The 21,135-nt window shown below is 43.8% G+C and overlaps 1 protein-coding gene across 1 annotated transcript in view; it reads left to right on the plus strand.

Moving 5' to 3' along the window:
• The window catches only part of PLPP4 (phospholipid phosphatase 4), a 112,225-nt gene extending 91,091 nt beyond the window's left edge, over window positions 1-21,134 (plus strand). Inside the window, exons 6-7 of the mRNA XM_083149166.1 lie at window positions 15,323-15,493; window positions 17,070-21,134. Of these exons, the coding sequence (XP_083005292.1) occupies window positions 15,323-15,493; window positions 17,070-17,269 (371 nt within the window). The 3' untranslated portion in view covers window positions 17,270-21,134. The remainder of the gene's footprint in view (window positions 1-15,322; window positions 15,494-17,069) is intronic.
• Window position 21,135: the final 1 nt, after the last annotated feature.

Genomic DNA, 21,135 nt, shown 5'->3' on the forward strand with positions numbered 1-21,135 from the left:
ACATGTTTGACTTTGTACTTAGGGGTTTATTCTAGTTCATTCTTTCTGAGAAAATCCTTCTTAGATGGACAAAACCATGTGCAATGCAGGGGGGCAGATGTAACATGTGCAGAGAGAATTAGATTTGGGTGAGTTATTTTGTTTCTGTGCAGGGAAAATACTGACTGCTTTATTTTACACTGCAATATAGATCTCACTTTGAAGAAAAATCCCACCCAAATCTAATTCTCTCTGCACAAGTTACATCTGCCCCACCCGCAGTGCACATGGTTTTGTCCATCTAAGAAGGATTTTGTCAGAAAGAATGAACTAGAATAACCCCCTTAGTTCTGTGTATACACATCTCCTAGAGTATGGTCAGAATCCATGTAATCCATCCCAGTCAGTCATATTAATGTCAAACCTACAGCCAAATAAATGCCTTAACCCAAGGTTTCCCAACAGGACATTGGCCTGATCATCACACTGCATCCGCCGGCTTGCCTTTTCCCCCTAATGCATCCTTGTGTCATCTATTTCCCAGGTTAATGACCAAAATCACCTGGCCATCCATATGTATGCTATAAAAGAAAACGTAATTCACTAGATCAGACCCCCTTCTTCCATTGCTCCTTGGTCCAGTTCTGACGCTTATGTGCCCATTGTGGGTGTTTTCGGCGGTAGACAGAAGTTAACATGAGAAGTCAGAATGATCTCTGGCTATACACCCATATACGGAGCAAGATGCATTGCGATTTGTGCTCTGAACAGCTTTCTATCATAGTCAGCATTACCTTTTCCAGCAATTTGTGGTACAGTAGCAGTAATAAAGTACCAGCAACATTATCTCTTCACGGCGCTTAGTAAATCTGCTAAGTTCCTTACGCGCTCCCTTTTTTCCTTCTTCGAACACATGACCTCCAAGAACTAAGAATTCACATATTTCTTTATAATTCTCACCCCTTGACATGCGCCACTGTAACAAGCTCAGTCAGTGATTTGGTTTACAGACTATGAGATGTTCTGGAACCACTGGTTAAACAGCCAATATGGTGGAAACTAGTAACTTCAATTTGAATTTATGTCTGTTTAAATTCATGTGATGTGTGCCTTTAATCTCAACAATACTGGTATTAAATATACTCAAGCCCTGGTCAATGGATGGTTAATTCTCTTCCGTCACTTAACCATTTCACTAAAACTCAGGAAGACAGCTCAGTGTTCTGTATCCAGGATCTGTAATACGGTGACAAAGACAAAGTGGTACATGCTGGGAGAATGGTTATTAGAAAGATTTCAGCTTGACTGCCTGAGCTGAACCTGTTGCCTGGATGAATGGCAATCTAGAACCGCCGCGACTGTCAGCACGTTTATCATCCTGTGGCATCATATTTCTAAGTGTTCTGAAAATATAACTAATTTCCCGGAGGTGACAAGACAATTTGTGTCATTCTCTTGCTTCGGGAGCTTTGTAATCAAGGCCAGTTTCTGGATAGAATTTGTTCATTTTCTGCAGCTGATAATTAATAGGATGTTTTGATCTGCTTTACCGGTGATTAAAGAATTTCCGTTTTATCTCAGCTGTCAGTGCAGGGCCTGCCTGTCATATACTTGTGCAGGGAGAGTGCTGGCTCTGACATTAATTATGCGCTACATTATAACATGATATTTAGATGATAAACTATATATATAAAATTATCTAATGAAATGATCATGAAAGCAAACGGTGTAAAAATAGAAGCATGCGATAATTTATATATAAGCCTATAACATGAGACACTGTTATACTATTATTGTGCTACATTAATAGGTTATACAAAGATATACAAAGGCATCTCGTTTAAAGATTTCCCTTTGATTTTGTCTAATATAAATATTTAGAGATGCATGTATAAAATATTCCTGCCATAGGACGGGTGTGGGTCATATGGTCTACCATAAGTTGGACAGTCTTTATGTCGACACCACTAGGTCGACATGGAACATGTGTTTTTTCACTGTTTTTTTTTTTTTTACCCGAATGTCAACATGGACACAGGATAAAGTGCACCGCTTGCGCTCGCCATGCTTCAGGCGCGGTGCCTCGCTACACTCGGCACACTATTTTATTGTCCCACCACGCCCTAGGGGATGGTAGGGCATGGAATTCCGCCTGTCGGCACATGTCGGCTCAAAAGACAAAGAAAAAAACCCCATGTCAACCATTTGACTGTTGACCTAGACCAGGGCTGGGCAATTGCGGCCCTCGAGATGTTAATGACCTACACATTCCAGAATGCTTTGCATTAGTTTTGCTATGTGGCCATGCTGAAACTGATGCAAGGCATGCTGGGATGTGTAGTTCATCAACATCTGGAGGGCTGCAATTGGCCAGCCCTGACCTAGACCATGTTGACCTAATGCTTGTGTAAACCTAATGACCTGTCGACCTAGACCCATGTTGACCTAGTGGTGTCAACCTAATGACTGTCAACCAGCATGCTGTCAACCTAATGACCGCGTCCTCATATTACATACTTCCCAACTTGACCCTCTCCAGGAGGGACAGAATATTCTATTCCTGGACTTTCTTATTGATTTATGATAACCATCACCTGTGTGGAAGCACCATTCTTATCCATTAACCTGTTTAAAACAGGTGTTGGCAATCATACATTGAGGAAAGTCCAGAAACAGAGCATTGTGTCCCTCCTGGAATGGGCCATGTTGGAAGGTATGATAGGACTTTACTTAAACAAATGTACAGCTTTCCCATATGGTACAGGATACCTGGCATGAATTACGGTTAGCGATTTCTGTGCTAGCTACTTGTTTTCTCCATTTTGCTTGACGATGGAAGTGGACGCAGCAGTGTTTATTGGTGGTCACCTGCCAACTACAGTACCTACTACCAAATGCCACCACAAACTCTCACTTTCAATGTACATGGAGAAATACTGACTGGTGCATCTAGACACCTTCATCAGTCACATCACTAAAGCCCCATTGCAGAAGAAGCATCTCTGCCTGACTGTGGCCTCCTATGGCTGTGCGTCTCAACACAGCTGCTTTCATTGACAGGTCCGTGACACTCCAATAACACGCCCACAGAATGGAACATTTTTGTATGCATATAACATAACTGCCCAGCAATGCCCATCACTTTGCTGGTACCCTGTGTATCAATCTCAACAGCGCCTTTCTTTGTACACTCTGTTTAACTCATGTGCCTTAAGGGTATTAGGAAGTTTAGCGCAAACATCGTTGCAAAAAATAGCAGGACTAGCTAAACATTGCGTGTGGTCTGAATCAGCACCATAGTGTACTTGGTACTTGGCTGCATACTTTGTCCTCAGTTTTGCTACTCTCCCCACAATCTTAAGTCTTATGCTGCCCATACACTTGTGCGATCGGATTCGATGCAACATCGAAGTGCGATGTCCATGGAACCTGATCGCATCTTGTGGTGCTAAAGTGCCCCCTTTACAGCACCCAATGTCGCATGCCATCTTGAGATGGCACATCGGGTGCTGGAAGAAGGCGGGCAGAGGGCGGCATTGTGTAGCGCAAGAAGTAGCTCTAGCGGGCGGCAGGGGTCAGTCAGCGGTGGCGGCAGAAGTGTTTAAAACACTGGGCAGCCCTCTGATTGGCTGAGCTATCTCATCCAATCAGAGGGCTGCCCAGTGTTTTAAATACTTCTGCCACAACCGCTGACTGACCCCCGCCGCCTGCTAGCACTACAGCTACAACACTGCCCTCTGCCCGCCGTCTCCCACGCCGTCAACCGTCCCTCCGGCCCCCTCTCCACATCCCCATGCCGCTGAAAAAGCATTCCCTCTGCCCCCCACCAGCGGATTGCATTCGAGCATCGCATGTGGTTTTTAACCACATGCGAATGCTCCTGCATTCCAATGTACTTTTATAGGATAAAAATGTTAACAACGGGTGATATTCTTGTTGTCAATCGTTATGAATTATAAATGGTGCTCCCTCCAGTCAGTTTCTGTCATTTTTCAGACACATGACAACTAGGAGCAGTTTGGTTGGAGCGTTTTTAATGAGTGCTGATAAGAATTATCACTCATTGTGAAATCTTCCCCAGAGTTTTCCCATAGTGTATTAGGTATTTTGTTTTTAGTGTTTTGCCGTGGTTACTGCACAGTATATGGCATGCTAAATGGGGGATTTTGGCACATTTGATTATAAGTGTATATGGACACATCTGCATGGTGGAGACAGAGGTTGTTTGCAAAGCTCAGCATTCACTCATTTTACTAAAATGTAATATCCTATGCTTTTATATATATAGTAGGTGGTAGATTAAAACAACAATTATTTTTAACCCCTTCCCGACATTTGACGTACATTTACGTCATGGCCGGGATGTACTTCCCGACACATGGCATAAATGTACGTCATGGCATTTAACTGTCACCGCGTCTATAGACGCGGTGACAGTTTAAACATGTCTGCTGTCCCTGACAGCAGACATGTCCCTGCATGCCCAGGGGGGGCTGCGATGCTGCCCCCCCGTCGGCGATCGCTGTGATTGGCTGTTCAGTGTGAACAGCCAATTACAGCGTTTTCTGTGTCACCGGCGAATAACGTTCGCCGGTGACACAGGGATCGGTGGTGATTGGTGCTGTAAAGTACAGCACCAATCACCACGGGGTGTAAGGGTGACACTGGTGTCACCCCACCTCACCCAACCCGCCCCCAAAGGCCGTGATTGGTTCGTCGGACCGACGGACCAATCACAGCCATGGAGGGGGATTTAAACTAACGGTGACTGCACTGCAGACGCCATTCCGGTCTGGAATTGCGTGCAGTGCGGTCACCGTGCCAATCTGCCGTTTTACTGACCTGATCCTTGCAAAATACTTACCTGATCACAGCTTGTAGCGTTCCTGGAGCTTGTGACTTCCTGTGTTGTGCTGTGCTGTGTTGTGCTGCTGTGCTGCTGCAGTGTGTTCCAGTTATAGATAGAGAGAGATAGAGAGAGAGAGATAGAGAGGGCTAGTGACAGAGAGTGCTACATTTTGTGCTGCTGCAGTGTGATAGAGTTATAGATAGAGAGATAGAGAGAGATAGAGAGATAGTGACAGATTGTGCTATATATTTTTTATATATATACAGCTGTACTGCGTGTGCAACTGACTGCTGCCCCCCCTTTTGTGCTGATCAGTATAAATTAACTGATCAGCAACTTTTTGGGGGCACAGGTTTTTTTTTTATATATATACCAGTGCTGCTGCAGTGTCATAGAGTGGTAGATAGTGAGAGATAGAGAGATAGAGAGAGATAGTGATAGAAAGTGCTATATTTTGTGTCTGCTGCCCCCTTTTTGTGCACCCCCAGCAACTTTTTGGGGGTGCAGGGGTTATTTTTTATATATATAACTGTCAGTGCTGCTGCTGCAGTGTCATAGAGTGATAGATAGTGATAGATAGTGATATATAGTGAGAGATAGAGAGAGATAGAGAGAGATATAGAGAGATAGTGACAGAGAGTGATAGAGTGCTATATTTTGTGTCTGCTGCCCCCCCCCTTTTGTGCTGATCACTATATCTGAGGTGATCAGCAACTTTTTGGGGGTGCAGAGGTTTTTTTTTTTATATATACCTGCCAGTTGCACTGTCAGTTGCACCAAAGGTTGTGCACCTGCTGCCCCTCACTGGTAATCAGTGTCGCATCACTGATCACCTTTTTTTTTTTTTTTTGAGGGTGCTGTGGGGTCTTTTTTTAATTTTTTTTTATCAAATTTTTTTGATCAAATTCCTGTTGCCTTTGAGCGCTGTTCAGTGACGGACGTTACTGACCAACATCTGTGCTCAATTTTTGGCGCAGGACCTTTTTTTTTTTTTTTTTTTTTTCTGCACTACATACACACTACACACTACATACTACATTGAAATAAAGTTGGTACCCCCCCTACACTATACACGTGTTGAAACATTTCACTACCAGAAACACAAAAATAAAAATGGCATCCCATATGTCATCCCAAATGTCATCCCAAATGTCATCCCAGTCATCCAGAAGAATGTATTCAGCGGAGGAGGCATATGCCATGCTTGCCTCTGACTCTGACACAGCCAGTGAGGCAAGCGGGGAATTTGAAGGATTCATCTTAAGCTCCTCTTCCTCCTCTAGTGATGAGGGACCCCCTCAAAGACGCCCCCGTAGAGCAGCTGAGACCCCCCCCCCCAATAATTGATCTCGTATGGACCCCACCACCAGACAATTTTGAGCCCCAGGTTCCTGAGTTTTTGGCCATGCCAGGAATCCAATTTGATTCAACAGGTCTCAGAGAAATTGACTTTTTCAAGTTATTTTTCTCTGATGATTTTATAAATTTAATGGTGGACCAAACTAATTTATATGCCCAGCAGTTTATTGCTCAAAACCCCACGTCATCATTTGCTAGGTGGACCCCTGTAGATGCAGTAGAGATGATGACGTTTTGGGGTCTGGTGTTTCATATGGGCATAGTAAAAAAGCCAGAAATTAGGCAATATTGGAGTACAGATGTTCTGTACAGCACCCCACTTTACCGTATGGCCATGACCCGGAATCGTTTTGAGTTAATCCTTAAATTTTTGCATTACAACGATAATGCACAGTGCCCACCCAGAGATGATCCCACCTTTGACCGACTATTCAAAGTCAGGCCGGTCATTGATCACTTCAGTGCCAAACTTGAAGAGATGTACATCCCAGATAAATTCATTTGCATAGACGAGTCCCTTATACATTTTAAAGGAAGGGTTAAATTCCGCCAGTACCTTCCCAGTAAGAGGGCAAGGTATGGCATAAAAATGTATAAGCTGTGTGAAAGCACCTCAGGGTACACCCACAGGTTTAGGGTATACTGTATGAAGGGAAGGATTCAAGAATTGAACCGCCAGAATGCCCCCCCTCCCTCGTAGGTGTTAGTGGAAAAATTGTCTGGGATTTAGTGCACCCCTTCCTGGATAAAGGTTATCACCTCTATGTGGATAACTTTTACACCAGCATCCCCCTGTTTAAGGCCCTTGGTTCAAGAGGTACAGCAGCTTGCGGTACTGTGCGCAAGAACCAAAGAGGCCTCCCAAAAACGCACATTGCCCAAGTAATGAGAAGGGGTGAAAGCAGGGGAATATGCACCGAAAATATGTTGTTGGTCAAATATAAGGACAAGAGGGATGTCCTTATACTGACAACAATTCACGGAGACAGTACCACCTCCGTCCCTGTACGAGGTACCAGTACCCACACCTCAAAACCTAATTGTATCCTGGATTACAATAGGTACATGGGCGGAGTGGATCTTTCAGATCAGGTACTGAAGCCGTACAGTGCCCTGCGGAAAATAAAAATCTGGTACAAGAAGCTGGCCGTGTATATCATCCAGATGGCACTGTATAACGCTTACGTGCTATTCTGTTCTACCAGCCAGAGGGGGACATTTATGCACTTTCAAGAGGAAGTCATAAAGGGCCTAATATTTGGGAACCAGCAGGCAGAGGGCCCCAGTACTTCTAGTACTGGCCCCCGTATTGTACCAGGGCAGCATTTTCCTGATGAAATCCCCTCCACTGGAAAAAAGGGCAGGACACAAAAAAGGTGCAAAGTTTGCTATAAAAAGGGAATAAGAAAGCAAACTATTTTCCAGTGTGACACTTGCCCCGACAAACCCGGCCTATGTATAAAGGAGTGTTTTAAAATATACCACACATCTATGGATTATTAGGTTCATCATTTTACCGTGCTTCGGGGGTCTTGCTAATGCCACATAGCACCCACCATTCATTCCACCAGAATCTGAGCCGCAAAATCCAAAAATCACTCCTTCCCTTCTGAGTCCTGCCATGCACCCAACTGGTATTTTTTGGTCACATGTGAGGCATTGCCGTACTCGGGAGAAATTGGGGCACAGATTTTGGGGTGCTTTTTCTCCTTCATACCTTTTGAAAATGAAAAATTTTGAGCCAGAACTGCATTTTTGTGTAAAAAAATGTAATTTTTCATTTTCACTGCCCAGTTGTATCAAAATTGGTGAAACCCCTGGGGGTTTGAAATGTACACTATACCCCTAGATGAATTCCCTGAGGGGTGTAGTTTGCAAAATGGGGTCACTTGTGGGGGGGTTCCACTGTATTGGTGCTTCGGGGGTCTTGCTAATGCGACATAGCACCCACCAAAATTCCACCAGAATCTGAACTGCAAAATCCAAATATCACTCCTTCCCTTCTGAGTCCTGCCATTTTTTGGTCACACATGAAGCATTGCCGTACTCGGGAGAAATTGGGGCACAGATTTTGGGGTGCTTTTTCTCCTTCATACCTTATGAAAATGAAAAATTTTGAGCCAGAACTGCATTTTTGTGTAAAAAAATGTAACTTTTCATTTTCACTGCCCAGTTGTATCAAAATTGGTGAAACCCCTGGGGGTTTGAAATGTACACTATACCCCTAGATGAATTCCCTGAGGGGTGTAGTTTGCAAAATGGGGTCACTTGTGGGGGGGTTCCACTGTATTGGTGCTTCGGGGGTCTTGCTAATGCGACATAGCACCCACCAAAATTCCACCAGAATCTGAGCTGCAAAATCCAAAAATCACTCCTTCCCTTCTGAGTCCTGCCATGCACCCAACTGGTATTTTTTGGTCACATGTGAGGCATTGCCGTACTCGGGAGAAATTGGGGCACAGATTTTGGGGTGCTTTTTCTCCTTCATACCTTATGAAAATGAAAAATTTTGAGCCAGAACTGCATTTTTGTGTAAAAAAATGTAACTTTTCATTTTCACTGCCCAGTTGTATCAAAATTGGTGAAACCCCTGGGGGTTTGAAATGTACACTATACCCCTAGATGAATTCCCTGAGGGGTGTAGTTTGCAAAATGGGGTCACTTGTGGGGGGGTTCCACTGTATTGGTGCTTCGGGGGTCTTGCTAATGCGACATAGCACCCACCAAAATTCCACCAGAATCTGAGCTGCAAAATCCAAAAATCACTCCTTCCCTTCTGAGTCCTGCCATGCACCCAACTGGTATTTTTTGGTCACATGTGAGGCATTGCCGTACTCGGGAGAAATTGGGGCACAGATTTTGGGGTGCTTTTTCTCCTTCATACCTTATGAAAATGAAAAATTTTGAGCCAGAACTGCATTTTTGTGTAAAAAAATGTAACTTTTCATTTTCACTGCCCAGTTGTATCAAAATTGGTGAAACCCCTGGGGGTTTGAAATGTACACTATACCCCTAGATGAATTCCCTGAGGGGTGTAGTTTGCAAAATGGGGTCACTTGTGGGGGGGGGTTCCACTGTATTGGTGCTTTGGGGGTCTTGCTAATGCGACATAGCACCCACCAAAATTCCACCAGAATCTGAGCTGCAAAATCCAAAAATCACTCCTTCCCTTCTGAGTCCTGCCATACACCCAACTGGTATTTTTTGGTCACATGTGAGGCATTGCCGTACTCGGGAGAAATTGGGGCACAGATTTTGGGGTGCTTTGTCTCCTTCATTCCTTGTGAAAATGAAAAATTTTGAGCCAGAACTGCATTTTTGTGTAAAAAATGTAATTTTTCAGTTGCACAGCCCAGTTGTATCAAAATTGGTGAAACCCCTGGGGGTTTGAAATGTACACTATACCCCTAGATGAATTCCCTGAGGGGTGTAGTTTGCAAAATGGGGTCACTTGTGGGGGGGTTCCACTGTATTGGTGCTTCGGGGGTCTTGCTAATGCGACATAGCACCCACCAACATTCCACCAGAATCTGAGCTGCAAAATCCAAAAATCACTCCTTCCCTTCTGAGTCCTGCCATGCACCCAACTGGTATTTTTTGGTCACATGTGAGGCATTGCCGTACTCAGGAGAAATTGGGGCACAGATTTTGGGGTGCTTTTTCTCCTTCATACCTTATGAAAATGAAACATTTTGAGCCAGAACTGCATTTTGTGTAAAAAAATGTAACTTTTCATTTTCACTGCCCAGTTGTATCAAAATTGGTGAAACCCCTGGGGGTTTGAAATGTACACTATACCCCTAGATGAATTCCCTGAGGGGTGTAGTTTGCAAAATGGGGTCACTTGTGGGGGGGTTCCACTGTATTGGTGCTTCGGGGGTCTTGCTAATGCGACATAGCACCCACCAAAATTCCACCAGAATCTGAGCTGCAAAATCCAAAAATCACTCCTTCCCTTCTGAGTCCTGCCATGCACCCAACTGGTATTTTTTGGTCACATGTGAGGCATTGCCGTACTCGGGAGAAATTGGGGCACAGATTTTGGGGTGCTTTGTCTCCTTCATTCCTTGTGAAAATGACAAATTTGGAGCCAGAACTGCATTTTTGTGTAAAAAAATTAATTTTTCATTTTCACTGCCCAGTTGTACCACAATTGGTGAAACCCCTGAGTACACTATACCCCTAGATGAATTCCCTGAGGGGTGTAGTTTGCAAAATGGGGTCACTTGTGGGGGGGTTCCTAACTTTTAGCATCTTATGGTGCCTAGAAACCTACATGGTGCCTAAAAAATAATCTCATAAAAAGGAGGCTCCAAAATCAAGTAGGTGCTCCTTCTATTATGAAGCCTGTGGTTTGGTCAACGTGCACACTAGGGCCACATATAGGATATTTATGAAAACAAAAGAATTGGGGGAATCAATTTTTAGTCACATTTCTCTAGTAAAATGTACTGTGTTCCTTAGAAAAATGTATTAAAATTGCAAATCTGCAAAAAAAATGAAATTTTGAAATTTCACCTACACTTTGTTTTAATTCCTGTGAAACACCTAAAGGGTTAACAAACTTCCAAAATGCTGTTTTGAATACTGTGAGGGGTGCAGTTTTTGAAATGGCATCATTTATGGGGGTGTCTCACATACAAGTCCCTCAAAGTCACATCAGAACTGAACTGGTCCCTAAAAAAATCAGTGTTTGAAATTTTCTTGAAAATTTGAAAATTTGCTATTCATATTGTAAGCCTCCTAGTGTCCAAAAAAATTAAAAGGAAGTTGAAATAATGATGGAAACATAAAGTAGACATATGGTCTATGTTAGTTATTAACTATTTTGAGTGGTATGATTATTTGTCTCACAAGCAGAAAATTTAACATTTTGCAAATTGCTAAATTTTCCATTTTTTTCCGACATTTTGGTATTTTTCACAAAAAAACACAGACTGTATCGACGAAAATTTACCACTAACTTGAAGTACAATGTGTCACGAAAAAACAATCTCAAAATCACTGGGATAAGTAAAAGCAAAAAAAAGTTATCCCCACTTAAGTGATACATGTCAGATTTGAAAAAAAGGGCTCTGTCAGGAAGGCAAAAACATGCTGTGTCAGGAAGGGGTTAAAGCAAAACAAGGTTATTTTAATGTAGGAGGTATGAAAAATGGGTACTTGTTTCCTAGCACGGCGCCCGTCGTATAATGGCATGTGATGCGATGCGATGCGATGCGACCGACCCGATTTTTACATTTGACCCAATGTAAAAATAGTCCCTGAGACCCGATTTTAAATTGGACCCAATGTTAAATGCCCCCCAGACCCCATTTTTAATTGTAAACCCACCCTCATGGTTAATTATGTGAAATGCCCCCCCATTGTTAACGCAACGCCACGATCAACGTCAACCCGAAGCGTGGCGAGCGCAGCGGTACGCGTCCTCCGATCTTTTCATACCCCCACTATCTATGTCGGCGTGGAGTTGATTTTACATAGTGTGGCGAGCCACCGAGCCTGAAGCGTGGCGAGGGGACGCGTAATACGTCTGAATTAATGCGCGTCCCCTTGCGGGGCACGCTGCGCTCGCCACGCTTTGGGCTTGGTGGCTCGCTGCGCTCGCCACACTATATAAGATCAACTCCATGCCAACGTGGATTGGTTCCAATGTAAAAATGCGATTTCCAATGCGATTTTGTCGCATGCGATGCGATCGACCCGATTTCATACAATTAAAATCAGTGGCGCCCTGCTAGGAAACAAGTACCGAAAAATGTAATGGGACAGTAAGTTATGGGGCCAGATGTAATGTGGTGTGGCCGGAGGTATTTTAAAGGGGTAATCATTTACATTTGCAAGATAAAATCATGCCTTTATAAATGACTGTGCCTTTAAAAAATACCTCACATAGCACGCACACATAGACATCAATAGGAAAACACACACACACATATAGACACCAATAGGAAAACACACACATATAGGGCGGTATTTAATGAGAATACCTGCGAGGTGCAGCGAATCCTTTTTAGGATTCGCTGCACATTCGCCACGTTCCGGAGCCTCGCCGGCTCCGGTATTCAACGTGTCAGGGGCTCGCTGCCCCTGACTGGTGAATATGAGCTCCTGCGGCGAATGCCGCAGCGAGCCTGAGGACGGTGGCAGGCAGAGAGATGGAAGTCTCTCTGCCTGCCCCAGAACGTTTGTGGGGGGGAGGTGGGCTCCCCAGGTGCCAGGCAGCACAGGCTGCCCCACGGGGGTGCCAGCAGGGGACCGTATATTCACTATACCCGATCGTAACGATCGGGTGCAGTGAATATATGAATATGTAATGAGCGGCTCGGCTCCGGCGCCCCCTGCTGGCTGCAAAAAAAAATAAAAAAAAAATATATTTTTTTTTTTAATTAAATATATATTCATGTGCTTACAGCACATGAATAAAAATAGCATGCCCCTCTTTAGAATAAAATTCCTGATTTTTTGACACCAAATGTAAAAAACAAAACACTTTATTTTAAAAGTTCACATTCCACTTCTCCATAAAAAGATAGCGATTGCTACTCGGTGAATCATGGCGAAAAAAACCTTCAAATGTATTCGCCATGTGGTCATTGAATAGGGTGATTCACCGTTTTTGTCAAAAATTCGCCAAACAGCACAAATTCGCCATAAAAACATGGCGAATCAGGCTCATTGAATACATGCCATAGACACCAATAGGAAAACACACACACATATAGACACCAATAGGAAAACACGCACACACAGGCACCAATAGGAAAACACACACACAGGCACCAATAGGAAAACACACACACATATGAAATAATTAAACTTATAGACCGCATTGTAAACAATACACATGCACACATATGCTACCACAGGGGGGGGAAATCATGCTTAGAGGCACCCACAGCAAAAAAATACACATAGGTCCTGATCCAGACCTGAGTGCACAGCTGCGAATTCACACAGCGTCCGATTACCGATACACTGCGCAGGCATACAGATCACAGTACGCATGCGCGAGGCCATCCTGCAATGAAGTCCTGCAACTTTTTCTAAACGCACAGCAATCGCCAGGTGATTGACAGGAATGTGGCATATGGGGGTGGAAACCAGCCGTTTAGTGGGAGTGCTAAGAAAAATGCAGGCGTGCCTAGAAAAATGCTGGCAGTCTCCTGGAACATGCTAGGAATGCCTAAGCTTTTTATGGGAGTGATTGTGACATCAGCTCCAGGCCGGATATGCCTTTTCCCATCGCACTGCCAAGTAAGTCCAGGGCTATGGAGGCCAGTGTAAAAATCATTCTATGGTGAGCCTGATACCATGGTTTTTGGACATTTTGGTATTGCTGCGAATGGATGTGCAGCTGTACACATGTGCACATTAATTTGCAAGACAGAATTTCACTGTAGCGGTGCCGTAGCAGCCGTGTGTTCAGGACTGAATCAGCTCCATGGGCTCCAACAGGAAAAACTAGCAGCAGGCAGTATTCAGTGTTTGTGCAAGTACTTAATGGCATACATGCACAAAACTAACTTAGCAAACAAACGTCAGATGAAGAACAGAAGAAACACATTTCTCCACCCAGCACTCCGTATGTGCGGTGTCTCAGTGCCCTTGTTCACTGACAGTCCAAGGCCCTGGCACTACAATGCTTAGGACCTAGGAACTAGCCATTCTTTGCCATCATCGTGCCAAGCAGCAGGCTGAGCAGGGTTTAAATCCCTGCTATTGCAACCAGATCACTTTCAAGCTGTGGTTGTGTAGGTCCAAAAACCTGGACCAGAGCCATGTGCTTGAGATACCACCTTCTCTACCTCAAGCACACTTTGCACTGAACTAGGCTCTCTTACCTAAAAACCACTATCTCTGAGGCTGGATAGCTTTTCTTTAATCCTCTACAGGGAAGTTGTGGGCAGGAAAAAATACTGCGCTCCCTGGTGCAACTAACCGTTTCACCACACTACACACATATGCACTAATAGGAACACACATAGGCCCCAACCCAAGAAAAACACTCATACTGTAGGGATGCAGTTGAAATCCCGGAGGTCGAAATCCCGACGCCGGAATCCCGACCGGCAAAATCGCTGCACTTTGTCCCTCTGTGGGTGTCCACGACACCCATAGAGGGAGAATAAATTAGTGTGCCAAGCGTAGCAAGACACCGGGCCCGCTGCGTGGCGAGCGCAGCGAGCCTGCAAGGGGCGTGGATCGCCCCCTTCCCTGTTAGGATTTTGGTGGTCTGGATTCCGGCGTTGGGATTTTGACCGCCGGGATTTCAAACCAATCCCATACTGTATACCTTAGTCACAGATATTGAAAACAACCTACATAACCCAAACAGAAATATAATAGAACCATAGGCTTTACATGGAAAAGCACAAAAGTACCACACATAGGTACCGATAGGAAAAAATACACACACATAGGCCTACACAAGAAAAAACCCCACACATAGGTACCCACAGGAGAGAAAAAAGTTCACAAAAGGTGATGGGGGAGAAGCATTGGATTACAATGAGAGGCAGAGAGTTGAGAAGATTGACAGATAGTGATAAGGGAAAGGGTGACGGGGAGAGGGTGACAAGGAGGGGATGACAGACACAGAGAACAAGTACAGTTAAGCAATGATCTAGTAACTGTTGTTTTATGGAGAGCAGTGCACGTTCTGGGGAAATCCATTCCTTGCAGAGATGACATTTAATAGCATTATGAGCTGGGTTGCCTGTTAATAATGGTCCTAGATGTATTGCAGTAAAATTGAATCAAAGTTTGCAGTAAATCATTGTACAGCTCGGAATGATGATGTGGCTTGCCATGGGGTCATGAATAATACTCATTAAGGGTTGCACCAAGTCTCTTTGCCTATGGGAGAGTGAGAAAGAAGTAAATCAGTGCTTTATTGGGAACTGTCTTTGGGCTGAGACTATTTGAAATATCTGGTTCCTTTTCTGTGTATCCCTAATGATTATTGTACATGGGCATGCAGTATATCTGTGCTTCCGAATGTAATTGCAAAATTTCAAAATATACAATCATAGCAAGTTATTAATATTACTAAGCAAATCTATTGTTCTTTCTATTTTATTTATTCTCACCAGCGGACTCTCACTGTGTCTTTCTGTGCTCTCTCTGTTGTAGTTGCCTTTTCTGGTCTGGGGTTCACCTCCTTCTACCTGGCAGGCAAGCTGCACTGTTTCACAGAGTTAGGGCAAGGAAGAAGCTGGCGTCTCTGTGCAGCAATCCTGCCCCTGTATTGTGCCATGATGATCGCCCTGTCGCGCATGTGTGATTACAAGCATCACTGGCAAGGTAAGAGCTCTGCAGTGCTAGGTGATGGAGGAGGAGCTTCCTCCGGCCCACCAATGATGTCTGACACACATGGGCCAATCATGGCTGTAACCTATTCATGATTGGCTAACGGTGTCCTAGTACCAAGAGGTATATGGTAAATTACTGGTCCCATCCGAATCATGAAATGTTTGCTATGTTGCTAACGCGCAAATGATATAGATCTATTCTCTGTCATATTAATCGACCGAGATACAGCTTTTCCCCGCAGTTTATTTTTTTTACATAACTAGTCATTTATGGGACTTGTTGATGAGAATAATGTTTGGATTAGAGCACAGCATAGTGAAAAAATACAAAGGTAGATGAAAGTCGTCTGCCTTGGTTTACAACCATACCTACAGGTCAATGGTGTGAATTTACTAGGATGGGAGTTCTGTTAAAGAGAAGATGTTGTCCATAGCAACCAATTACATTTAATTTCTTATTTATTTAGCACATTCTAGAACAGTGGTTCTCAAACTCGGTCCTCATGACCCCACACAGTTCACGTTTTCAAGGTCACCCGACAAGTGCGCTCATTACTGACTGACACATTTTAAAAGATCCACAGGTGGAGCTAATTATTTCACTTGATTCTGTGAGGAGACCTGGAAAACATGCACTTTGTGTGGGTCCTGAGGACCGACTTTGAGAACCTGTGTTCTAGAAGATAATAGATAGTATCTGATTGGTTGCTATGGGTAACATCCCACCTGCAATGAAACTCCCATCTTAGTAAAAGTTTACCCCACCAAGTCTCCCTTTGACATTGTACTCATTTTGGATATTTCTCTTAATTTTATTTTATTTTTTTGTTCTTAAATTTTATTGTAATACTCCAGATTACAATTGGGAGCTGCATACACGCTCAAAATAATTAGACGGTTATTAATTTCTAAATTGTTTTATTTTTGCGCCTGATTTGTTTCTATTATCATTTTGGAACCACATGTGTTGTTATCAGAGGAAGAGTCGGAAAGATTTATACAGGCCACATCTTGTCCGTAAACCCTTCACACCCATCTTGAAAATTTCTCTAGAGCAGCTGGTGGAAGTGTAATGGGGGAGCAGTAGCCAAAGGGAAATCAAAAATGGACCTTTGCCCAGTTGTAGGCATACATTTTAGGAGCCCTCAAACACACCCTTTTTGTTGTGCCCATTTATAACGAGGATCTTTCCTGTTATCCATGCCGAATCAGCCCCATAGATGCCACTTATGCTTTCCTCAGCATTTTTCCTCTTGAGTAACTCACGTACTCATGCACTGATAACCAGCACAGGGGGGACGGTTATCATATTCCATGGATGGTAAAGGTGGCAGATGGAATTGATTCACTTAGCACATATTACATTTCTTGACCACCCTTCAGTGGTTGTGGAGTGTTGACTGAAGGGGAGAAAGAGGTGAGGGAAGTGGAAGAGAGAAACCCAGGTGCCGTCTCTCCAACCCTGCTACCCCTTGGCACAGCCTAAGACCACCTACCCTGAGGCCCATTTTCTCTATTCCTTGTGGGTATGAATAGGTTGGCATCATTTTATTTTCTTTGCTTCACAGATTCCTTTGTCGGAGGTGTGATTGGTTTGATCTTAGCCTATGTGTGCTACCGGCAGCATTACCCTGCATTGACGCACTCCTCCTGCCACCGTCCCTCTGTATGCCTCTGTCAGACCAGCGTCCAGAAGAAGGAGGAGCCAGTAGTCGCAGACAACACTGAAGGATTGATGCATGAGGGCATGACAGAGGGCCCCGTATGACCAGCAAGTGGTCTGACCTGACTCGTAGCCACACATAGCCTCATTTAGGAGGTTTCCTGCACTGTGTGTGTATGGTACCAGGCATTCTCTGTGTGTGTGACCAGCGCTGCAATAAGTGCAGTGACAACTTCCCTAGCCTCTGTGACATCCAGGAAGCATAGTATCATCTGCTGACTTCTCAGTCTTCATAAGGAATCTAATACATTATTTCTGACGGTGCTGTGTCACTACTCTGAGCTATGTTGACCTGCTTTATCTAGATTACCATGACCAATCCATCCTCGTGTGTGGAGACCCATGTTTTCTGTCACAAAACGGTGCAGGAATCTTCACACTGCCACTGTCTCTCAATATTTCCATACAATGTCCAGTGCCGCACTTATCATCATCATCATCAGGTATCGGAATCCTATGACATCATTGTGCACTTCCCATGTTCCCTGTTGTGTTGCTGTGTAACACATAATGTGCGAAGTCTCACAGTTCAGCACTTACATTTCAGTGTGTGGCACTGATGAAAAGGACATGATGGATGTGTTTCAGTGTACATGCATGTAATATCATTAGGTGTCCCGTAATGTGGGTTTGAACGGAAGATCGATATGATGCATGTGAAGCTGTCTCTATCTTCTGGTAACCTGTGAGTGCACAGATCAGACTGGTGGTGGTAACCACTAAGCATTGGGAAGGTGTCGTTGCATGATACGTACAGCCAGGGTCTTTGTACAGTAGGGCATTAGTGTCAGTCTTGTGATGTGCAGAAAGCATATGAACCACTATACTCGTCCATGCAATCATTGATCAGTGGACCAGCCTCTTCTCATTGTGGCCTACTCTGTGATTCAGGTCATTCCAAAGATATTTGTTATTTGCTGTTCTATTTTTTTTATGTGTATGCATTATACAATGGAGGTGTTTCCTACTTACCACAATTACTAGACTATTGGTTCCCAGACCAGCACAGAAATATTGCAATGTTCCACCCTGCTGGCGGGCCCAGGAGCATTTGGTGTTATGATGTCACAATGAGGGGATGGGGCAGTTGGTACCAGGATGAGGAGCTATGCCTGCGGCACCTTATATGGGGTTTCCGTAGTCTGCAGGGTTTCAGGACCCTGCAAGCTGAATATGAGTGCTGTGTGGAGGTGGCTGCACCACTCGCATACCCCTAGTTACGGCAGAATCCTAGACTATCTGCTGCGGTGCTATGGGACGCTCTAGACCCCTTAATGATTGAAAGCTCAGAATACTGTTGTCATAACTGTCTCTGAGGTCTAACAAAGCTCAGTGAATTCTGAGTTTGCTTGTTATACTGCCCAGTACAATATAGCAGCAGCAGCAACAGTAACATGTTGTGATGCTTAACTGTAAATGTGGACCATTGATATACAGCATTTCCATTTACAAACATTATAGATCCTAGCTATTCTACTATTCTAACCTCTACGTTTTTCTATATGTACTTAAGTAAATTGAAAAAAAGTGTATATAACTAAACCACAGTGTGTTGCAGAGTAATATAATGTTGTTACTTATAACAGTGTTATATCAGAATCAGCTTTATCGGCCAGGTATACTTGTGTATATTATGATTGCTGTGCAACAGCCAGGGTGGGAACAAGTAAAACAGTGACAGTACAGATATATATGACACACGTATATGCACTAGATGCATCCTGATGAGGGACACGGACATGGGGAACATATATCTACTGAGCTGTACAGCACCCAGGCAGCCATTCAGCGGAGCCACTTGGCGATTGTAACAGCCAGATAGGTAGCAGGTAAAAAAACAAAAAAAAAAACAGTACAGATAACGAACGCGACAGGGGAGACACGGGGTACATGTTCTGACTAGCGGCACAGATCCTAGGCAGCCATCAGCGGCACCATATAATGACAGCACTATACTATAAGTATATTCTAAAGGGTGCTGGTATCCAAACCATACACTGTGGCACAGCAGGAGTAGATGTGAGCCTTACTAATAAGTGTGGGAGTCAGAGGCGTAACTCTGGGAAGCAATGGAGTCATCTGCCACCAGACTCCTCCTCCCAAGGGGGCACCTCTCCTCCAATGAACGTTTGAATCAGTTCAATTGAAAGCTGTTGATATGGCCTCTGTGGCTGACTCCCCCTCCTAACATCATTTTTGCAAGTGCCACACCCTGTATTAGAAGCTATGACCTGTCTTACTGTTTGAGGTATTTGGGGGCAATAATATTTATCTTGCCTCCGGGCAATTGGGACGAACTTACGCCACTGGTGGGAGTGATGCAAAGGTCGGCGTAAAACAGACTGGATGCTAAGAAATTAAAAGATTGAAAATATGGCAATAGCTATTTAGACTTTGGTTTTACAATCATGAAGTGAGGTTTATCCATAGGCTTATTTGAACAGGAAAACATTGGGAACCAACACTCTAGGCAATAGCATCACTAAAAGTGCCACTAGAAAAAGATTACAGTACATAATATAGCTGCCATAACAAGCCCAGTCTTTCTTGTGGTGCTCTGCACTCCAACAAAGTCCTCTTAAGGTGCCCATACACTAGGGTCACTTCTCTGAGGGGAGAAATCCCTGGCGATGTGACAGATCTACTGTGCTGCACAGGCTCCGATGTGATGCTCACGCAACATTTATTATCATACAGTATTTATCGCCGCAATCGGATGACAGTGACAAAATCAACATGAAATCACCCTGTTGTATGGGCATCTATAGTTTACTTCTGAATTCCCTGGTTCAGAAGGACACTGCCTTGCTGCTCACACTGGAACCATCAATAGGGGATAGATGTATATGTCTTTTAGTGATTGGGGATGTCATCAAATTGAGCTTAGTTATAAAGTATTGTGTGACTCCATGGCTAATAGTTCTGTTGCTGTAGTTGCTGATGGCGATCTGTAACCTTTATTTATATTAGGTAAGTCTTTACTGCAGAAAATGCATTCAGCCAGCACTTTGCTACACAGCGCTCTCATATTAACTAATCCTTCGTTGCTGTGCTGCCTCGTGTTCTGTCAGACCTGGATATAACCCCATTGCCAGATACTGTGTTCATCAATTAAACCGATCATACCTCATCTCTGCCAGACACATCCTCAGCAGCAAGTACAGACAGATCGTCAGGGCTGTCCTCTGACACTGACGGGGTTAACACTGTGATATTGGATTTTTACATTATTAAACGAAAAGTACAATTTCAAGCTCACAAACGACACTACGGGGATGTTTGATACCGGTGTCTTGTTTATTAGCAGATATTGCTTTGCACATAAACAATTGGGATACACAGAGGTGAAGATTGCTAGATTAAGTGTCCAGGAGGAAGCAGGTTTTCTGAGTGAAAATGAAGATGTCTAGATCAGCGTTGCCCAGCAGTGTCCACCTACGGATAGGAAAGTCTTATCGTGATTTCTGTGTCCTGGATTTATTCAGAAATAAGACAACAAACCGTTCTAGGGACGATTTATCAGGTTTTTCTTTAATGAAAAGGCAACAAAACGGCATTGACATCAAAGAGGCATGACGTATAAAGCTGGTGCTCTACATTCTCAGGAATATTGGGTCTGCAGGTGAAAGATTTACAGTAATGGATCAATAAATCTACAATAGAAGGACGATATAATGATGTTACTTGTATAGATAACGGTTAAAAAGAAAATAGCCACCTGAGTAGATTTTGGCCTAGCGAGTCCCTGAGTCTGATTTGCGCAGCTTTGGTGTGTAATGCAATAGGACAAAACTGGGTAAGTTTACTAATACCCCTTTCACACCAGAAGCAAATTCCCAGGAATTTGCTGAAAAACCCGGGTTTTTCTTTGGTGTGAAAGGATCAACACGGGTCTTAAATCCCAGCACTCC

Source organism: Crinia signifera, chromosome 6 (assembly GCF_055691185.1).
Source record: "Crinia signifera chromosome 6, ASM5569118v1, whole genome shotgun sequence".
NCBI lineage: Eukaryota > Metazoa > Chordata > Amphibia > Anura > Myobatrachidae > Crinia > Crinia signifera.